Source organism: Arvicola amphibius, chromosome 11, assembly GCF_903992535.2.
Source record: "Arvicola amphibius chromosome 11, mArvAmp1.2, whole genome shotgun sequence".
In the NCBI taxonomy this organism is placed as follows: Eukaryota; Metazoa; Chordata; class Mammalia; order Rodentia; family Cricetidae; genus Arvicola; species Arvicola amphibius.
The window spans coordinates 120,827,145-120,846,298 of NC_052057.2; the positions used below are offsets into that span (position 1 = coordinate 120,827,145).

The 19,154-nt window shown below is 39.1% G+C and overlaps 1 protein-coding gene across 1 annotated transcript in view; it reads right to left on the reverse strand.

The window, feature by feature from the left end:
* Window positions 1-13,833: 13,833 nt before the first annotated feature.
* The window catches only part of Lrrc69 (leucine rich repeat containing 69), a 63,778-nt gene continuing 58,457 nt past the window's right edge, over window positions 13,834-19,154 (reverse strand). The window contains exon 8 of the mRNA XM_038346907.1: window positions 13,834-13,944. Coding sequence (XP_038202835.1) covers window positions 13,834-13,944 — 111 coding nt within the window. The remainder of the gene's footprint in view (window positions 13,945-19,154) is intronic.

Genomic DNA, 19,154 nt, shown 5'->3' on the forward strand with positions numbered 1-19,154 from the left:
TATTCAGGTGGCCTTCAGATATAGACCTCGAGTCATTCTCTCATGATATATTTTTTCTTCCCTCATATCTTTTCTACATGATTTTTTCCCTCTCACTCACATTAAATTCCTTATGAGTAGGGCTTATTCCTTTTCTCGCGATTTTTTTTTTGTAGGAAACGCTGGAGACATAGTGTCCACTAGATAATTATGCACGCAGTCGCTCTCCTGGAGCGGCTCAAGGATCACTCAGCTTGTTGCAGCATAACTGCCACTCTGTGCTCTAACAGAGTGGAGTTATCATGCGGAGAGAAAACAAGAGGCGGTAGTAGGGAGAAAATAGAGAAAATTGTCTTCTCTTGCTCAGCTTCTCCATGCCCTTTCCGAATCTAAGGACTGTCCTTGTTTTTAACCTAAATCCTTTTCTTTATATGATAGGATCAGGACTGTGGAGTGAAGAAATCCCGGATAGGATGTGCAGAAGAGAGTGAGATGCCACAAGAGAGGTAGCCACGCTCCTGCCGGAGACTTCACAGAAGCGAGTGTTGGCCTTGAGAGTGTTCAAGGCAATCCTGAAGCACACGGGAACTGGGCCAGGCTTGGGTGAACTCAGAGTCTTTGGGAAGTATGAAGCTGGTTATAGACAGGTTCACATTTGCCGGGTTTTGAGAGACACAAGTAAAGACTGGCATATGACTTTTGGTTTGGGTGTGAGGCCTCACATGTGCAGGGACCAGGCACCTAAAGCATTGAAATGTATCCAAGTTGTACTGGAAATACAGACTCACAAGCCATGGGTAGCATCCGTTTCTAACTCATATCTACTACACGAAGTTGGTCTACAGCATTTCTAATAAAAAAGACACTGCAGGAAAGGTCGATCCGAAGGGAAAGGGGAAGCCGAGATGCAAGTTTTTCTCTGCTCACCAAACCACACAACAGGTATTGAGATGCATCCACAAAGAGGGGTCAGCTTTTCTTGAGTCATCTAAACATGGTACCATCTTCTAATCAAGGCAAATTTTTATATAGACCGGCATAGCCCTTAATCCAAATTCAGCTTTAGTTTTTTAATGACTGAAGTTAACAAGCTTAGAAAAACAGCCCCTTCCAATTTCTGGACCTGATTATTAGAACATTCTTTCCTAATTGGTAAGCCAAGACCCACTATTTAATATTTCTACTCTGGTCTTCACCCTAGCCTCTGTACTATATTACAGACTCTCAGCTTCCAGCCTAACTCATCCAGAGCTACAATTTCTGAAAAGAGTTCTGCGTTTTCCCAGGAGCTGTTCATTTCCTCAATGCCGTTACACATGGAAGTCAACTGCAGTCCTGAATTCCACAAGGTCGTCTCATAACAAGCCAGTCAGCCCAATGGTGAGCTCACCGACAGTGAGCGAGGTTGATATCAATAATCTGCTTAACTCCCTGCCTTTGATTACACAGAACTTTCCAAGCTCTTGCTTAGCCCTCATTCTGTGATTTTTATGCTATGAGATATTATGAGCTGACAGCCCCAGCGCCACAGTAAGGAATATACAGGAAGAACACTGGGGTTTTCTGACCACCGGCCTACTTCCAACCCCGGGCGGGGTGGGGAGACCCTGTAACACAGGACATGTGGCATTCTCCTCCAGCCGCTGCATGCACAAAAAGACCATGAGGCATATTTACTAGTACCTATACTTTAGAATAAAATTTCCTTAGAAAGAATTGGGAGTCGTCAAATATGATAGACTTTTTATTGTGTCTAAAATGAATGTTAAGGATTCATATCAAGTCAAGGATACTGTCTTCATCAATCATGAAACTTTCAGAAAAAAAAAAGAAAAGAGTGAAATTTGTTCCCCGATTTCATTGGTTCTACCTCTGAATACGTAGCCTCCATTTGGAGTGAATAACAATCATAAAGAAAAGAGAGATTATTTGGAACTTAATATTACTCAGAAGGGGAATCGCTAAAATACTCCGTAAGCTTTGTGTTTTGCATAATGATCAGTCCCCAACATGAATTTCCATCATATAAGAGTGTCTGACTTACTTTTAAGGGAAATTCAAAATCAATATGAACCTTGCCTCATTAGCACATGAACTTGAAATGGCACCTTGTGGCACCTTGTGGCCACCCCTAATTTAAAAGATTCAAACAGTGCAGTAGTCATGGTTATAGCATTCTGGAAGGTGATCATTTAGGTTTTAATACGAAAGGTATAAAGCAGTACTAAGACCCAGGACTTGAAATTCTTCTAAAAATCTTCCTTCCGATAAGTTTCATCAGAAGACAGGTAAATACAAAGAAAGGTGGCTTCCAAAGTCGACACTAACCAAATTGTTCTCATATATGTCTAACACTAGGTCCCAGTATCAAAGGCAAACCTCAAGGTGGGCCTGGTGGTATAGGCTTCTAATCAAAATCATGGAGACGCTGAAACAGAGGGAATACTACAAGTTCATATCCAGTGTGGACAACTTCTGGAGGCAGATGCTCTCAGACAACAGAAAAGGGAAGAGAGCCAAGGATACAGCTGAGCAGTAGACTCTGTGGTTAGGATGTGAGGCCCTGAATTGAGCCCCAGTACTGCAATCAATCAATCAATAAAAATGAAAATGGAAAGCTAACATTCCTGTTTTGACTTTAAATCTTCAAGCCTTTGTACTCTTTGGGTCAAGATAAATGGAAAACCACAGAGGGCTGGTGTTTGGATAAGAATTTTGATAATTTTGCCAATATTTTTCATTTTTCCAATTAAGTCATCAAATTACTATTCTAAAATAGATTTTTGAAAGCACAGAAAAGTGTTTAATAAGCAAATATGTATACTCATACTGCTAGTTTCAATTTTTGCATTGATATCCCGAATTCTTCCATGAAATGTTTTACAATGCATAGTTTAGGCATGATGGTCCACTCTGTGCATCTGCAGGAATATATGAGATGAGCAACCCTCCCCCTCAAAGGTGCACCAAAGTGTGCATGCTACACAAGCTTCACTATCAAGGAATGGATGCTCTGGGTACCTCCAAGATTTTAATTACTACAAATAACACTGAGGAAACATCTTAGTGTGAGTTTTAAACCCATATTTCCAATTACTTCCTTATAAGTAAATTGCTAGAGTCCCAGTGCCATTCTTAATTGTGCCATTTTATTGGCAGCTTTTTTCCCCATGGTCCAAAGAGATGTTTTCTGGATCAAATTTTACACAAGCCCAGATCTACAATAAATACATCTTCCAGCAGTGTGTGTTGACTTAACATTTCATGATGTCTAGCTCTCTAAACTACATGATCATTTAGTAAATAGCTCAAGTATCCATAGTTAGACTTTCCTGAGACCTTTAAATCACAAACTATATTTTCACTTTTGAGCTTATTTTTACTTGACGGTATCTATTCCACGACTGACAACATAAATCAGACATGAGCTATAAATAGTACCCAATTCCCAAAACAATACTTAAAACAATAACCAGAAGTTCTCAACACTCATACTTGTCTACGAAAGCCATATTTGGTGTCAGTGAGATAAAGGTAATATAAAAAGAGAACATGAATAATTATAGTACTTATTTAAATATGGACAAACAAAGAGAGAGACAGAGACAGACAGACACACATAAACACACACACACGGGGGGGGGGGGACTGGAAAGATGGTTTCTCAGTTAAGAGAATATGCTGGTCTTTTATTCCCTAGCACACAAATGGAGCCTTTCATAATTGCCCTTAACTCCATCCCCAGAGGACTCAATGCCCTTTCCTGATGTCCACAGGCAGCACCATGCATGGGGTGTACACACCTTATATAGGCACAGACACAGCTACATAAAATGAGAATGAGTGGATGAATAAATAATAAATAAATACACTTTAAAATATAGAAAAGTCCTCAAGCCATTTTCATTCAATAAAAAGTCAGTACATTAAGGGACTTTTTGGATCTTGAACAAAGAATTTCATTCAGTTCTAGAAACAGCAAATAGGCAAAGCACCAGATATTTTATTTCCCTCACTAATTAGTGGCACAACTGAAATTTACCCTAGAAACTTCAACGTTTACATTGCATATGGATTGCAATATTCATTGCAATATTTCATATATTACTGGTAGTAAAAAATCATCTGCTCAAGCAATAAATCAACCTGCAAGGAATATTGCTGTTTATTCACGTCAAAAGAAACATCTGAAGTGGGGTGCTGTGGAGCCAGACAACCAACAAGCACAACTTCGCCAAGCAAAGCTGAAACTAAATGCCAGCTTCTCAAGGTCTTTGGAAGGAACATCTAGATAAGTGGGCACCAAGGACAATGCCTGGCACACGGGAGAGGCACTGATAAATTCTAATTGTTAGCTCTCACAAATTTCTTTCACCATTTGCTAAGATAATTTGAATCATGTTTGAGACTTTCGACGGTTTGGAGCTGAGGTTTTGATATGCTCTTAAACATTACTATGTAAAGGTACAATACTTTAAATGTCTCATTTCAAATTATTATTCAATTTGAATGAAGTATTTTCTTCTTCTCCTGAGGTGAACAATCGGACCTAGATTGTAATTTTCTGTAAATCTATCTACTTAGTCCCTGAGCTAATGACAACTCAAATCTATTTCCATCTGTGTCAATGCAGATGAATTTGTTCTTAAACTGGAAGCTGAAATATATGATGTCAAGATGAATACTAAAGCAATCAATCATTTCAGTAAAAAATTTGCATAAACCTATTAAAGGTGTGTGGCATAGGTATTAGTGGGAGTGCCCATGAGCACGGTGTGAATTTATGGTGATTATTCTGGGAGTTTTAATTTAAACAACAGCCTTAACAGAAATATTCTCCCTCATTTGATCTATAAATCATGTCTAACAAATTGTGATTCACTGTACAATCTGTGAAAATGACACTTTAGTATACTTTGAGACTAGTGTCAAAGTGAGAAAAAATTAATGTGTTTAGTAGCCTATTGTTCACAAACCTGTCAATCCTTCTAGATGCTAACAAAGAAAAAAAATTATTGAGTATGTCCTAACATGTGCTTAAATGAATATTATTCTTAATATTTCCTATTCCATGATCATTCTTACTACTTTAAGCCATTGCTCTAATGGGCTGCTTTGTCAGTTTCCTGGATGATCAGAATGTTTTATAACACACCAGCTCTCCATGAACAGACTAGGCAAGCCTACAAAAACCCCAAGAATGAGGAGACGTTATAACTAGTAAATCTAACACAATTGAGATTTTAAGAGTCACTAAAACCTAAGACCCAGAGCACAAAACGTAAACCAACCCTCAAAGAATTGATGTCTGCATGACGCTTACTAGATTCTAGTCAGTACATTGAACAGAAAATGCTCCAAAATGAGAAAGAAAAAGAGCGACTATACCCCCAATCCTCACTAATGTCATCTCTGAACATGTTGATCCACTCTGCGTATGAGGTAAGAAAAGCATTTCTTTCACGCATTCTCCATTCTCACGGGCACAGCCCAAAACCAGTATGGTGATCGAAGTTTAGCAAATGAGTTGTAAATCCAAGAAGGAATGGCTAACCCCACAATGAACATGTACCTTTTTTCCAGTCCCATGATGATCAATTCAAGAAACCGAGATAGGAAAAATGGAATACAATTCTTTTTTATCCTGTTTATCTCCAGGTCTCTGAAGAAATGTATTCCTTCCATCAATCAAACTATCAGATTGGAAATCAAAAGTAGAGAGATCCACAAACAGAGCAGAGACTGGATCACGCGGTGAAATAATCGCAATCAAGGAATGTTAATGGGGACTGTTGCCCTGCGATTGGTTTTGATGGTACTGTTTTGAGAGAAATCAGAAATTGTGCAGTTACTCACAAGAAGGGGATGATAGTTCACGATAAGCATCATCAAGAGAAACAATATGAGTAAGGGCTTTGATATGGAACACTCTTAACAGGGAAGGATTAGAGAGGGGGCGATGAATGATTCGGGCAGCATGGAATTTAACAGCTGAGAAGTTGCTAGGTGACCTTGGGGAAACCAGTTTTACTGTAGTAATGGGGAAAGAAAAGAGACTGGTTTGGCTGAAGAGAAATGAGTGCTAAGAAACATAGTGACTATTTTTTCCGTAAGTGTAAAGAAGCTGGAAGATCTTCAAGACAGAAATCTGGGATTGTTATTTCAGATGTGAAAGACCTGACGGAGAAAGGAGTAAAAATGCTGAAGTACGTGGGTGATGGGCAGAGCGAGCTGCAGAGCCAGGAAGAAGTGTCAAAGACAGAGCTACAACAGCATCCTTTAAGACGCCTGGCAGCATGCCGACATGGGAAAGGAAGGGGGAGTCTCTGGGACAAAGAAGAAAGAGAGTAAACTTTGTTAAACCTCCCAATGACTTAGAGACAGTTACGGCGGCACTGTCAGATAATGTGAGATACATGCCTAGGAAAATTTGAAAAGCACAAGGAATAAGCTTGTGTCAGGAATGTCTAATAAAATGTGGAGATGTATTTACACAAAAACCAAATGCATTCATTGCTTATCTGAAATTCAAATATTTGTACTGAACATGCAGTTTTGAAGCCATTTATCTGAAGTCATTTATCTGAAACACAAATTTAAATGTGTATCCCCAGGATCATCATACAGTGAACTGAATATGAGATACAATTGCAAAGTACAGGTTTTCTCCTGGCCGCTAGTATGCCTTGTAACCAGATGCCACTTCTACCAGTGATGGGGAATAGTATCAATGATGGTTTGAATTCCAGTTCGGCCACTTCTTGGCTCTGTGATCTTCAGCAAATGTGTCTGGAAGAACAAAATGAAACTTTTGAAAGGGTACCGGTGCTTCCAACACTAACTCTTGAAGCAACAGTGTCACCTAGTGGTTGTGAAGCCAATGAGGAGCAACCACGATCACCTGTGAAGGATGCTAGGCTTTATCCACAAAGGACTTGTTGAGCGTAGCTCAGTAGCAATCTCAACAGTGAGCATTAGTTCCCAACGCCTATGGCATCCACTCGTTTAATTGTCTCATCAAGGTAACCATATCCTAGCAACACAGGGGCATAGCGCCTCCTGCATTACCTGCTTCCCCTTTTCTGTCTAGCTTACTGTTGAAGAAAACTACTTCTGCTACCTGGGAGATTTTAACTATGAAACTAGCCGCATGGACTTCAAATTTTTTCCATTTTTACTAACTGTGTTATTCTCTAAAAACTGGCAGAAAGGACGAGAGACATGGGCAGAGCTGGAGACATGAAGCTTGAGGTTTTTCTCAATTACTAACTTCAATGTTTCCCTTCTATTTAGGTTAGCAGTTTCTATTTTCTTTCTCACACTGTCAAGAGAAGACTATGTGATTTGGAAGCGGGTGGAACCCAGAACCCAAATTAATATATAAATATTCCAGTAAAAATTTTGCTTCTGTGTTAATTTAAGACCAATGTCTCCTCTCAGCATTATATTGTGACTTCTGTCCTGAAGGCATCTCAATGAAAACAGAAATTTTGTGTTTTCAAAAAGGAATGAATCGGGCAGAGTTTTTGCACGTCTAGAAATATAAATAGTGGTTAACGATGCCAAGGAGCCTCTGGGGAAGGCTGTGCGTAGGCTCAACTTAGATGGATTCCTTCCGTGAGAATATTCTAGATGAGAATCCCGTGGGCTAGTGATCAACAGACAGTTAAGTAAACTTTGCATTGAAACTGGTAATATGTCAACTCTGATATGGCTTGAGACTGATTAATCAATGACTAGTAGAAGTACTTCCTGAGTTTGCTTTTGAGAAATATAAATATATCAAAAACGGGCGAGCAACATTCCTTTTAAAGGGCCAGTCTTTTTTTTTTTTTAAGTATGTTTCTAAAGTCTCAATTATTTTCAATTGCCACATATTTCTGTCTCACAGCCCTTGTGTGTTTTTATTTTACATCCCAGGCTTCCCTTCACCCAAACCTTTCATGAGTTTCCCACAGGTGACATTGGTTTTGTCATGTCACTAGGCTGCTGAGAATTCCAAGATCCCTCCTGACAGGAAAGAATGAGGAGGTGAACTTGCATAGATTACTAGGAAAGGCATGTGAGCATTTAAATCAGACCTCCATATGAGCAAGGATATACCTCCACGAACACTTCTTTCCATCTCTTGAAGCCCTCTTTCCTTTCAGTGTTGCTGTCTAAGGCTTAAGGAACTCCTGCAAGACTAGAGACAGGAAACATTGACACAATCCCTCCATATGGAAGCCCCAGGACCCTTGAATGAGCCAGTGTTCTTAGCGTCCAAAGGAGCTGTGAGAAACCGGGTCATAGGCACATGCCGTGCCTGTGTGCAAGGCATCAGTGAAGACCATGAGAAGAACTAAGGCTTAAGAAGATGCAATACGAGGCAGCGCCTCTTGAACTTGTCCATGAATCAGCTTGCTGAAAATAATGGCTCCATCAGAGTGAGCTTCAAGTTGAATATATCTGGGGAAAGAAATGAAAAGCGGAACGATTGCTGCTTAGCAATATCAACATGTCTAGTCAATGAGTGGAAGGCTGCTTTCAAGATTGTTTCCCAGCTGAGAAGATATAACAGGCTTCTCATTCAGGTTTGGCTGTTTCCTTGAAAAGCATTCAACGTTTCAAAACTTAATGTCTCTGTTCCCTCGTGAGGCTTGAGAAAGAGCGAGGTGTTTAACGAATCTGAAAGGGAGGTGAAAGTGGGTGCCCGTCACTGACAGATCCGTGTAGCACTTGCACAGAACATGACAGCAGGGTTACAGAAAGTATGCACACACAAGGACACATGGACACAGAGAGGCCCCTAGCACAGAAGCCCATCGATCAGTGAAGCTTTTAAAAGTCCATCCTAAAAATAGCGGGCTTGACACTTTGAGCAACCATCTCAAAAGAAAGTGTGCCTCATAAACAACAGGTCTCATTAAAGCATATGAAGTCATGGTGTTCATGAGCTCTCAAAGAAAAGTCTGTGCAAGTTAGATGTCATTTTTTTTTTTTTGGAGAGAAAGAGCAATTACGAGAACTTTTGGGAGAACTGCAGATTGTATTGAAGGAGACAAAATTAAAGTAGGTTAAACATCCATGAAAGAAAATCCAAAATTTATAGCAAATCACCATTAAACCCATTCTCATTGTATGATTTTTCATGTATTTAAATAAGAAGTTGTAAAAATTTATCCTTGAATGATGGAAAAGGGAAGAGTTAGGATAGAGGAGGGCAAGCTCTTTGGAAAGACCGGGTGCGGTAACAGTACTTCTGAGACGACGATAATGGCTCAAAGAGCTTTAGTGCCCCGGGAACTCATTACATCCCAGTTCGCCAAATGGGAGGCTTCTGCTTTGCTACCGGCGTGTGCTGTGATTCGGGGAAAGTTGCTTTGCCTTTGAGAATTCCAGGGACACATTAGCACAAAGGGGGGAAGCCCAAGGGTTTCAGGGTGCTCAACCCCATGCCCCAAGGGGGAGCTGCCTAATATCCTTTCACACTCTCTCATCAACCGCCATTTCCCCTGGACGATTCCTGTTCTCCCTTCTGGGCTCATCCCGTGTTGAGTTATTGCAAGAAGCATTTGATGAATCCTAACGAGGCTGAAATGAATTAGCCTCTGTTTGATGGTTTCTTCTTCATTATAGTCCCTCCAGGATAGCAAAAGAAGCATTTTTTAATTAAATAAAATCAGGCCAGACTGAGGAAATAGCTTAAACCCCAGGTCCTCTCCACCAGCTTGGACTCATTCACAACATACTTCAGTTCCTCCCCGAGAACACGAAGCAACATTCTTGGCCTAGAACTGCCAAGCCGTAATTTGCTGGTAATGGCCGGTTTTCTTGGAATCACACAACTAAAGAGTCCCAGGAGATCACCTCGCTCAATCACCCGTATTCTCTAAATGATTTTTTTCCTTTTTAAAAAAATGAGCATTTCATTCAGAATGAAGCTTCTCTGGGAGTCTTCTGGCACAGGAGTGCCTGCCTCTCTCATGTACTTCTTAGAGACACGTGCATGACTCGTCAGCAGACGCACGCTTCACAAGACAGGCCAACGAAGCACACAAGACAGGCCAACGAAGCACACAAGACAGGCCAACGAAGCACGGCTGGTGGCATCTTCACCGGCTCTTCCAGGTGCTTGCTTCCTCGAGCATGCTGGCTCTCTGTGCTCCTCCGTTTCTTTTCTTTTCTATTCTTTATTTTTCTCTTTCTTTCTTTCTTTCTTTCTTTCTTTCTCTTTTTTATTTTATTTTTGTTGTTGTTGGGAGGGGATATAGTTTTGCTTTTTGTTTGTTTGTTTTTCAAGACAGGGATTCTTAAAGCATTTTGGTGCCTGGAACTAGCTCTGTAGACCAAGCTGGCCCTGAAATCACTGAGATTTGCCTGCCTCTGCCTCCCAAGTGCTGGGATAAAATGTGTGCACCACTACCGGTGGCTCAGCTTACCTTGGTTTTCTTTAATGATTCTCAAGATTAGTAAAACATGTTCAACCAAAATTAATGATCACATGGTATGTGCCTAGAAAATTCAATGCGTTGAGTAGAAAGGATGGTATGACATCATGTAAAGGAACATTTGAAACAATGAATGGCCCCTTTTGTGAAAAATGTAAAATACCTGTTGTCTATTTCATAACAAACTGAGCTGACATAAATAACTATGCCAAGAGTTAATGAATCATAACTCTAGCTGCTAATACAAACTGTCATATTCAAGAAACTAAAAAAGATATTGTGAACACATTCATTTGATTAGAATAATTAGCGCCTAAAATGCACATATTAAAAGCATTTGGTTCTAAAAATATTCTCAACAGAAAGGTGTCAGTCTGTTCATCGTCAACTTTTAAAATGCATTCAGAGAAACCAAATTAACTCGAGATTAGTTTATTTCTTCTAATGAGTAATTCTAGTCTGAAAATAATTTCTCAGCTTGGAAATCTTAGATAATTTTGTTACATTGTGTAACAAAATTATGCAACATAGCTGATGATGATTAAATATGCCTAATTTTGTGAAAGATGATGCAAAGCCCCAATACTATATGACTAAGAAATTTTAATTAGATTTGAGAAGTCTGTGATGCTGGTGGTACCAGATGCTTCTCTGGTCTCCAGTTCCTGCCTAAGAGTGAAAAAGAAAGAATTGGGGCACCCTAATGGCTGTTGCCAACAGTATCCTACTAGCATCCTTAATTTTTCATATCTAAAACTAACTCTACATGTCCCACCAAAGCCAATCTATTTCTGAACCCTTTGCCAAATTATGTGGCACCCATGGTCAGTGATATGTTTTGTCTTAGATAATCATTCATGCCATTGCTTCTAAAATATGGTCCTTTGTTAGCCTTCCATATTCTCAACCAGTTGTTCCTTATGATGTCTCTAGGGCTCTCTGCTTTACTCCTTTCAGATCAATGATAAATATTCCCATGTAAATATTATTCTCATCATTGTCTATCTTCCAAATCCTATTTTATTTATCAGATTGTTTGCAAATTGTTTCTCATTTTCCTCTATTAGACAGACATCTCTGTGAGGGCAAAGATAATGGTCTTGTCCACTGTCACAGATTTAGAACACAGAACTAGAGGGCCTGGTAGATAGTGGTCCTCTGCAAATATTCATTTAATCAATAAATAAATAGAAAAAAAAAGAACAGTCTGTATAGAAGACCTTCTGCTCTTCTAGGTATGTTGAAACTAAAGGACTTGGAAATACAGGTCAAAGGTAAAGAAAAAGAGTCACTGAGAGTCCTGTTGCAGTGAGTGAAAGAAACTGATTGGGTGAGGGAAGAGACTGAAACCTGACCAAGAATTTCACAGAACAACGGGTTTTAATGAAAAGCACAGAAAATAATTTAATTAAATGAGTGGGGAAGACGGATTAATCTAAGGCTGCAATTCCAGGGAGACAGGTGCTTAGTGGAGCCCAAATCTGCAGAAACAAACATCCTCTGAGAGAAGCAGGGGGATCAGAAGGAAGTCGGAACTGACCCGCTAAGGACAGATGCCGTGGAATGGTGAGGAGAGGCACAGCTGTAGTGACTTCACATATGAATTAAACAAGTCAGCAGGGGTGGAAAGGGTGAGCCCACGTCCACCTGTGTGGCTCCTGAACGTCAAGAAAATACCCGAACCGTTTGTTGAATAAACAGTATAGATGGCTGGGTAGACAAGAGTTTTCTATTCAGGACCCAGATGAAGAGTTATGGCTGAAGTCATAGGACTGGAATGATAAACAGACCGTGTGTAAACAGTCTAAACTGGGTAAAAATAGTACTTCCCTAATCAAATACAGTTTGCTGAGTGATTTTTCTCTCAATAAGCATATATATTGTGTTTCTGGTGACTCGTGTTTAGTGAGCCCTGTCTTGTGCCCAGTTTATTTTTGTTTAAGGTACATTCTTGTTTAATGGAGCATTTTTGATCTTACCTTGAAGTAAACTTTGTTTGTGTGGAACCTGGGACTTGTTCTTTGGATCTGAGAGCCTTTGCTGTGCTCCCTGAATCTCACTTGCCGATTATACCAGAGGTGACTTGGATGCACAAAGGAGTGGGCATGAACGGAACTTAGGACGGCCTCGCAAGAGAGTGGCATAGGTTAAGGATAAGAGCAGAAGAGGCTCCACTATGCCCTCTGGCAGGTGAACCATCAAATAGGCACATGAAATAATGTTATTTTTAAGGCAATTTAAGCATAAAATTATGATTAGCTTTCTTATAAACTCCACTAATTTGTGGTTCTCAAAGTCAAACACACAGACAAATCATGCAGAAGGTGATGGCCACAGGAACCACCTGGTAATACCCACAGCCTCTGGTTCAGAGGTCTGAGGATAGCGCCGTGGTTCAGAGGTCCGAGGATAGCGCTGTGGTTCAGAGGTCCGGGGATAGCGCCATGGTTCAGTGGTCCGAGGATAGCACCAGATAATTTGCTGGATGGTGTTGTGTGAAAAATCATACTTTAAGAACCACTGATCTAGGGGGCTGGAGAGATGGCTCAGTGGTTAAGAGCATTGCCTGCTCTTCCAAAGGTCCTGAGTTCAATTTCCGGCAACCACATGGTGGCTCACAACCATCTTTAATGAGGTCTGGTGCCCTCTTCTGGCCTACAGACATACACACAGACAGAATATTGTATGCATAATAAATAAATAAATAAATATTTAAAAAAATAAAATTTAAAAAAAAGAACCACTGATCTAGGCAAAATGTAACATATATTTTCATAACTTCTTTTCCTAGTTTTCTCTTTTTTCTCATAGGAAATGAACCAAATTCTCTTTGCAGCAATTTTCCTTGCACAGATAAGTGTCTCCTGACCAAAAACTTAAAAGTAAAATAAAACTAAAAAAAATCAAACTCTGTAGACAGTAATTGTGTTAGGAGTCACTAACCTTGACTTTCTATCCTTCTACTCATTTTTAAGTTGAATGAAGATTCTAGATCTTATCAACAATATTAGTGGCTCAAATGAAATTCTACAAATACAGTACAGCCACTTCACCCTAATGAATACTTCTCTTTCAGCTGCAAAATGCTCATCAATGAAACAAACTTCTCCATTAAATTCTCTCAGAATTTTCTAGAAAAGAGAAGTGGAACTCATAAAGGCATGGGAAAGGTCAATATTCATGTGCTATGCAGATTAATTTTTCCCACTTTAAAATTTGTTCTAAGCCAATAGGAACTTCTAGAAACAGAGCCATCCTAGAGGCAAACTGCAGTGCTTATAGTGTGAGTTTAACAACTCATCCTCCTTTGTTTAATGACTTGGAAGGGAGCAGAATGAGAATGACATTAGCAGTGGAACACGAGCTGCCCTTGTGCAGAGCAGCCAACTGGCCCGTGAGGCTGTGAAGGAATATCTCAACTGCTCTACTCTTGAACAATTCCAAAGAGATTAGGACCACGCTGGTCGAAGCATTGGTAGGAACAAAGTAATATCCGCAGAGGTATCAGATGTAGGTTTCTGCTTATCTTCCAGTTCTGAAAAGAAAGATGAACGGTCAAATTAAGATATTCCCAAGAAGTACAACCTGGGGTGGGGTTATTTCGCTCAGTGTTTGAGAAAGATGAGTAATGGCCTTGATCTCCTGGTTCTACTGCATCTACCTCCTAAATTCCAGGTTTACAGGCAGGTATCAGAGAGCCTGGTTGGTCTACTATTTTTGAGTAAAATATTCATTTTATCAGAAGTTTCAAAACACTGACTTCTAAATGACATGCTATTCTATTTACAGGTAACTGTTCTTCTACGGTACATAAACAAGTGTAACCATCTGACAAAGGCATATTTAACACTAAACAAAAATCTAAATGATAAAACTTTATTTGTGCTTTTACCAAAACACTAATACATAATCTGACCATACAGTGCTAGGGATGCTGATGAAAACCATACACTGTACATGAGAAAGGAGTTTTCATTATTAACCAGCAAGTATTTACTAAATATCTTCTTGATTCTGCCTGTCTTGCACGCACTTGCTATATGAAAATTCTAATTTATTTGTTCATTTTCTGTAATGTTCTTTAAGATCAGCATGGGCTGAGTTTTAATCAAGCTATCCAATACATGAATTAAGGGATTTTCAAGTATTTCTCATCTTATTTCTCCATGCACAAAACAGGTAGTTAAAAACTGCCTGCCAACTTAGTGTACATATCTTAATCCCAGCCTTGACCTCTGCAAGGCCTCGTATGACTCTATCATGACCAAAAGGGGAGAGAACAAATCCTCTAGACTCAATACAGCTCTCACTGAAGAAACCCAAAGCAGAGATAAATGGCATGAGATTTAATTGGTTGATTCTACTCACTTTATAAAATCCTCTGGCCAACATCATCCCAAACCACCCGAGAGAAGAGATGGCTGTTGTTTTCACTCTTTCACCAAAATACGTTGAAATCCTACTTAGATGTTTGAAAATTTACCATCCACGCTGAGAGTAACAGCCCTCTAATGCTGGCAATGTCTGGGTGGGGAACTGAACGCAAAGGTCATCCCGTTGCCCACCCTCACAGTGACTGGGAAGTGCTATCCAGCCCATATAGCATTCCAGATGCAGAGGCTATAGGTTTCCCACATGTTGATCAATGAGCTGGCATTCCATGAACGCCCTGGTAAGCAAGCAGGCATTCCATGAATGCCCTGGTAAGCATCTCTGTTTTGCCTGTCTGGGGCTTATTGCTCACACAGATGGCACAAGAACGCATTTATTTTCTTGGGACCATTTGTCCCTCCTTCTCCAACCTTGCAGCATACACTGAGAGCTACCCATTCCACTGCCTGGCTCGGTCATGGCTCGACCTTCTGGTAACTGTGATTAGTCTATAAGCACATAGCACAGAACTAGTCAGTAATACCAGAGAACGTCAACTCTGGGCTTTGGGACCACTGAAAAAGCAGCACTCCCTCTTCCAAAGGGCACTGTTTAGGAAGTTCCTACATGATAACAAAGACAAGATGAAAATAAGCAAAAGAAATAACTAGAAAGGTACAGATAATAATCAATAGATGACAAATTTGGAGTCCTGATCTAATCATAGGTAAATATTATATTCAGCCAGATCTATGCTTTGCTACTTAAATTAATATGTGAACTTTGTTTCTGTAACTTGCACCCAAGAATACAGATAAATTATAAGTAATCTAAAATTTACATGACACTAGGCATAGTGCCAGGAATATAAAAATATGTAGGGAATAATCTCTGTCTCCAAGAATTTTCTTGGGATTTGGTTGGAAAGATAAGAAATAAAGAGACACAAAATAACTAGAAACATATGACTAAGCCAAGTAGTAAGTTCTATAAGAACATAGAGAAAGGAACAACCACACCAGGCTGCATAATAAGCAAGAGTTTGCAGCCTAAAAGAAAGATGATCTGGTTTCAGAAGAATTACTTAGTATGTGGTTACCTGCAGAGGAGACAAAAAACATGTCTAAAAGGTTGAAGTTCATAACAGAAATTTAAAATGTCCTTAGTGTATCTAAGAAACAAAACAAGGAAAGGAATAAATGAATCATAAAATATTGAATTATGTGCTATGGATACTAAATATACACTATCAGAAATAAAAAGGATTACTGTTGCTGTTTTGTAATATTAGCTGTATAAAAGATTTTAAGTCTACTCTAGGATGAGATAATATCACTTTAGATCGTGTTAGCTCAATGTTGAAATGATGGTGTGAAATCTAATGGCAAAAATCAAAACTAATGTGGCTTTCATAAAGTAGATGCGCCTCTGGTCTAAAGGAAACAGTTATTCTCTGCCCCATTATGATATATTAAAAATAAACCACAACGCATCTATTTTAATCATCACTTATTTGATATGCCAAAATAATTAAGAGATCCATAAACCAAGAGATTATCGGAGAGGCAACATAAATCAAGGAAGCTATACTGTGAGACAAACTAAAGTACTCTGTTTGACTTTCTCTGTGAAGTAAAAGGTTTATAATAGGAACTCCTCATGGTATTTCCCATGTCCACTGTGGGTTTTTGTCATAGAAACTCCTGATGGTATTTCCTATTTCCACTGTGGTTTTGTGCCATGTCCCTCCTGTCATTGAGAAACTGCCTGGGAAGAGTTTGGGTTGGCTTTTGCCAAAAGCAGGAACGCAAACTTTCTTTACCTCTTCTCAGGGGAATGATCATTTATTGTTTATTTATTTACAATAAACTGGATTGTTTACACGTTCATGGTGAAAATGCCATTGTCAGTTATAATGTGAACTTTGCTGCTTTTCATTCTCTGGTAATTTCTATTCGTGGTAGTACAATACTTCTCAGGGATATGAACTGGTTTCTGGAAATTATACTGAGAAAAACGAGTTGACATAATTTATTGGTATTGCAATTTTTGTATAGAATCGCCATCTTCTATACTGCTTTTGTGAAATATTGAAGTGATCCATGTGTTTCCGATGAATGCTCATTTAAATTTTTATCTCCATTTGCAGCATCCCAGCAGCTATTTCTACTGGTCTGACATACGCCATCTGAAGTGACCATGTTACAGAAGAACAATGGCACTCCTTCCCAGAAAGCACCTCTCTTCACAAATGTAAATTAAGAAACCTTGTTACTCTGTCAAAAATAATTATCACTCTGGTGGATAGCTGATAAAAATTAAAATGCAAAATGTTACCATACAATGGAGACAACACCCCAACTAGACAACATATGCCACCAAGTAGAACCTCGAGTGGCAGGAATAGGTTACGCATCTGTTGAGTCATTGGCTAAAGGGCTCCCAGGATCCTGCAGTTATCACAGATTATTTCCAAGGATATTCTTTCCTTTCACAACCTGATGATAAGGCCCTATCACTAAAGCCAAAACATACTTATGTCATTGAGCATGAAGAATTAGCTCTGGTGTCTAACTAGAAGATTCCCCTGCCCACTGCATAGCATTCATGGTGCTAGGAGTAATTCAGCACACTACCAGAGGACAAAGGTAGTCTTCCATAGTACCTAGTAAAACACGTGACCTACAACAGTGACCTGCCTAGAAGATACATTAGTATAACAGTAGAATGAATGAATGGAGGGCATCCATACCTGACACTGCTGAAATGGTCAAGAACGTAAGACTAGATAGGCCTAGTGAAAATTCTACTGCTATTATTCCACTAAAGGAACATAGCAATAAAGTGATTCCTAATAACATATTGATAGACCCGAATATCGGTGCTTCACTCAACCCTTTTCTGAGACGCTACAAGGAAACAATGTCTTCCAGAAACAACAGGATTTGTGCACAGATGAACTCACAGAGACTATGAGAGAAAGCCTAAGACCTGCACGGGTTTAAGCTTGATGGATTACCAGAACTGACATGAGAAAAAGACACTGGTTCCTTCTGCTAACCAAGAACCTTATGTAATTGATACCCACTGGGAAAGAGAAAATCCATTTTCTCCAATGGAGTGTCACTGGGTATCTCAACCACAAACCAGGGAAGGCCCCATGCCCAAGAGTAGTTGGCCAACACAAAACAAATTCCATGGTTTTCTAGTGAAATTTTTGTTTCATTTTGTTTGTTTTGTTTTGAATTTTTTTCTTAGTCATTGTTTGGTTGTTTTAACTTTTGTTTGTTTGTTTTTGAGAGAGAAAGAACATGAAGTTGAGTAGGTTGGGATGTGAAGAGGCTCCTGGAGGAGATGAAAGGAAAGATAAAACACCAAAATACATTGCATGAAAAATAATTTAAAAAATAAATAAAAAATAAAACACAAAACAGTGTTTTGCCAAATCAAAATCAGAGAAAAGTTTATGATTAGACATGATTTTATTTTGGAAGGAAATCATTTTAGCAGAAGAGTGAAATGTTATAATGATATCTAATGTTCCAGTTCTCAGTATGTATAAGGGGAAGCATATTTCCTAAAGCAAATAAACACAATTATAACATCTTCCTATTTTTTAAAAAAAAGTTTTCCACTTAAGTTCTATGTTCGTTAAGTAGTAGCACTGGTTATACTTAACTCTTTCAACATGGCTGGGGGATAATCACTGCCACATTTAACTTTAGGAATTCCAAGTCTACTGACATATACAATTCTAAAATAAGTGCCAAGCTAAATATGGGTTATTCAATCACAAGTGGCCAGCTCTAAACACATGTACATCTTAGTAGGTTTGTATGTGTTTGTGCTCACACACACAGCACTCATGAGGTCATGTGGAAAGACAATGATAAATAAATGGATAGATAGGCAATGATAGATAAATGGATAGATAGATGACAGATAAATCTAGCAATAATAATTAAGATGTCATGAATTTGAGGAGTAGAGGAGACATGGGAAGAGATGGAGTTGAAGGGAGGCAAGAGAGAAGGTGCAAATGATGAAAATATAATACCTACATATGAAATTCTTTAAAAAAAATAAGTAGAAGAGGGAGTCAGGAGATAAGGTCCAAATGATGTAATTTAAAATGAGAAGGTACACCAACATTGGCTTGAAGAGGAAGGAAGGGCCATGATCCAAGAAATGTGAAAATCCTCTAGAACTTAAAAAGAGCAAAGCAGTAGACATTCTCCCTGAGTCACATAGCTTGGCTTTAGCTCAACAAGACCCATATTGTATTTCTAATATACTGGAATATAAAACAATCCATTTTGTTGTTAAGCTGCCAAGTTTGTGGTAAACTGATACAGAATAGAAACCAATAGTCTC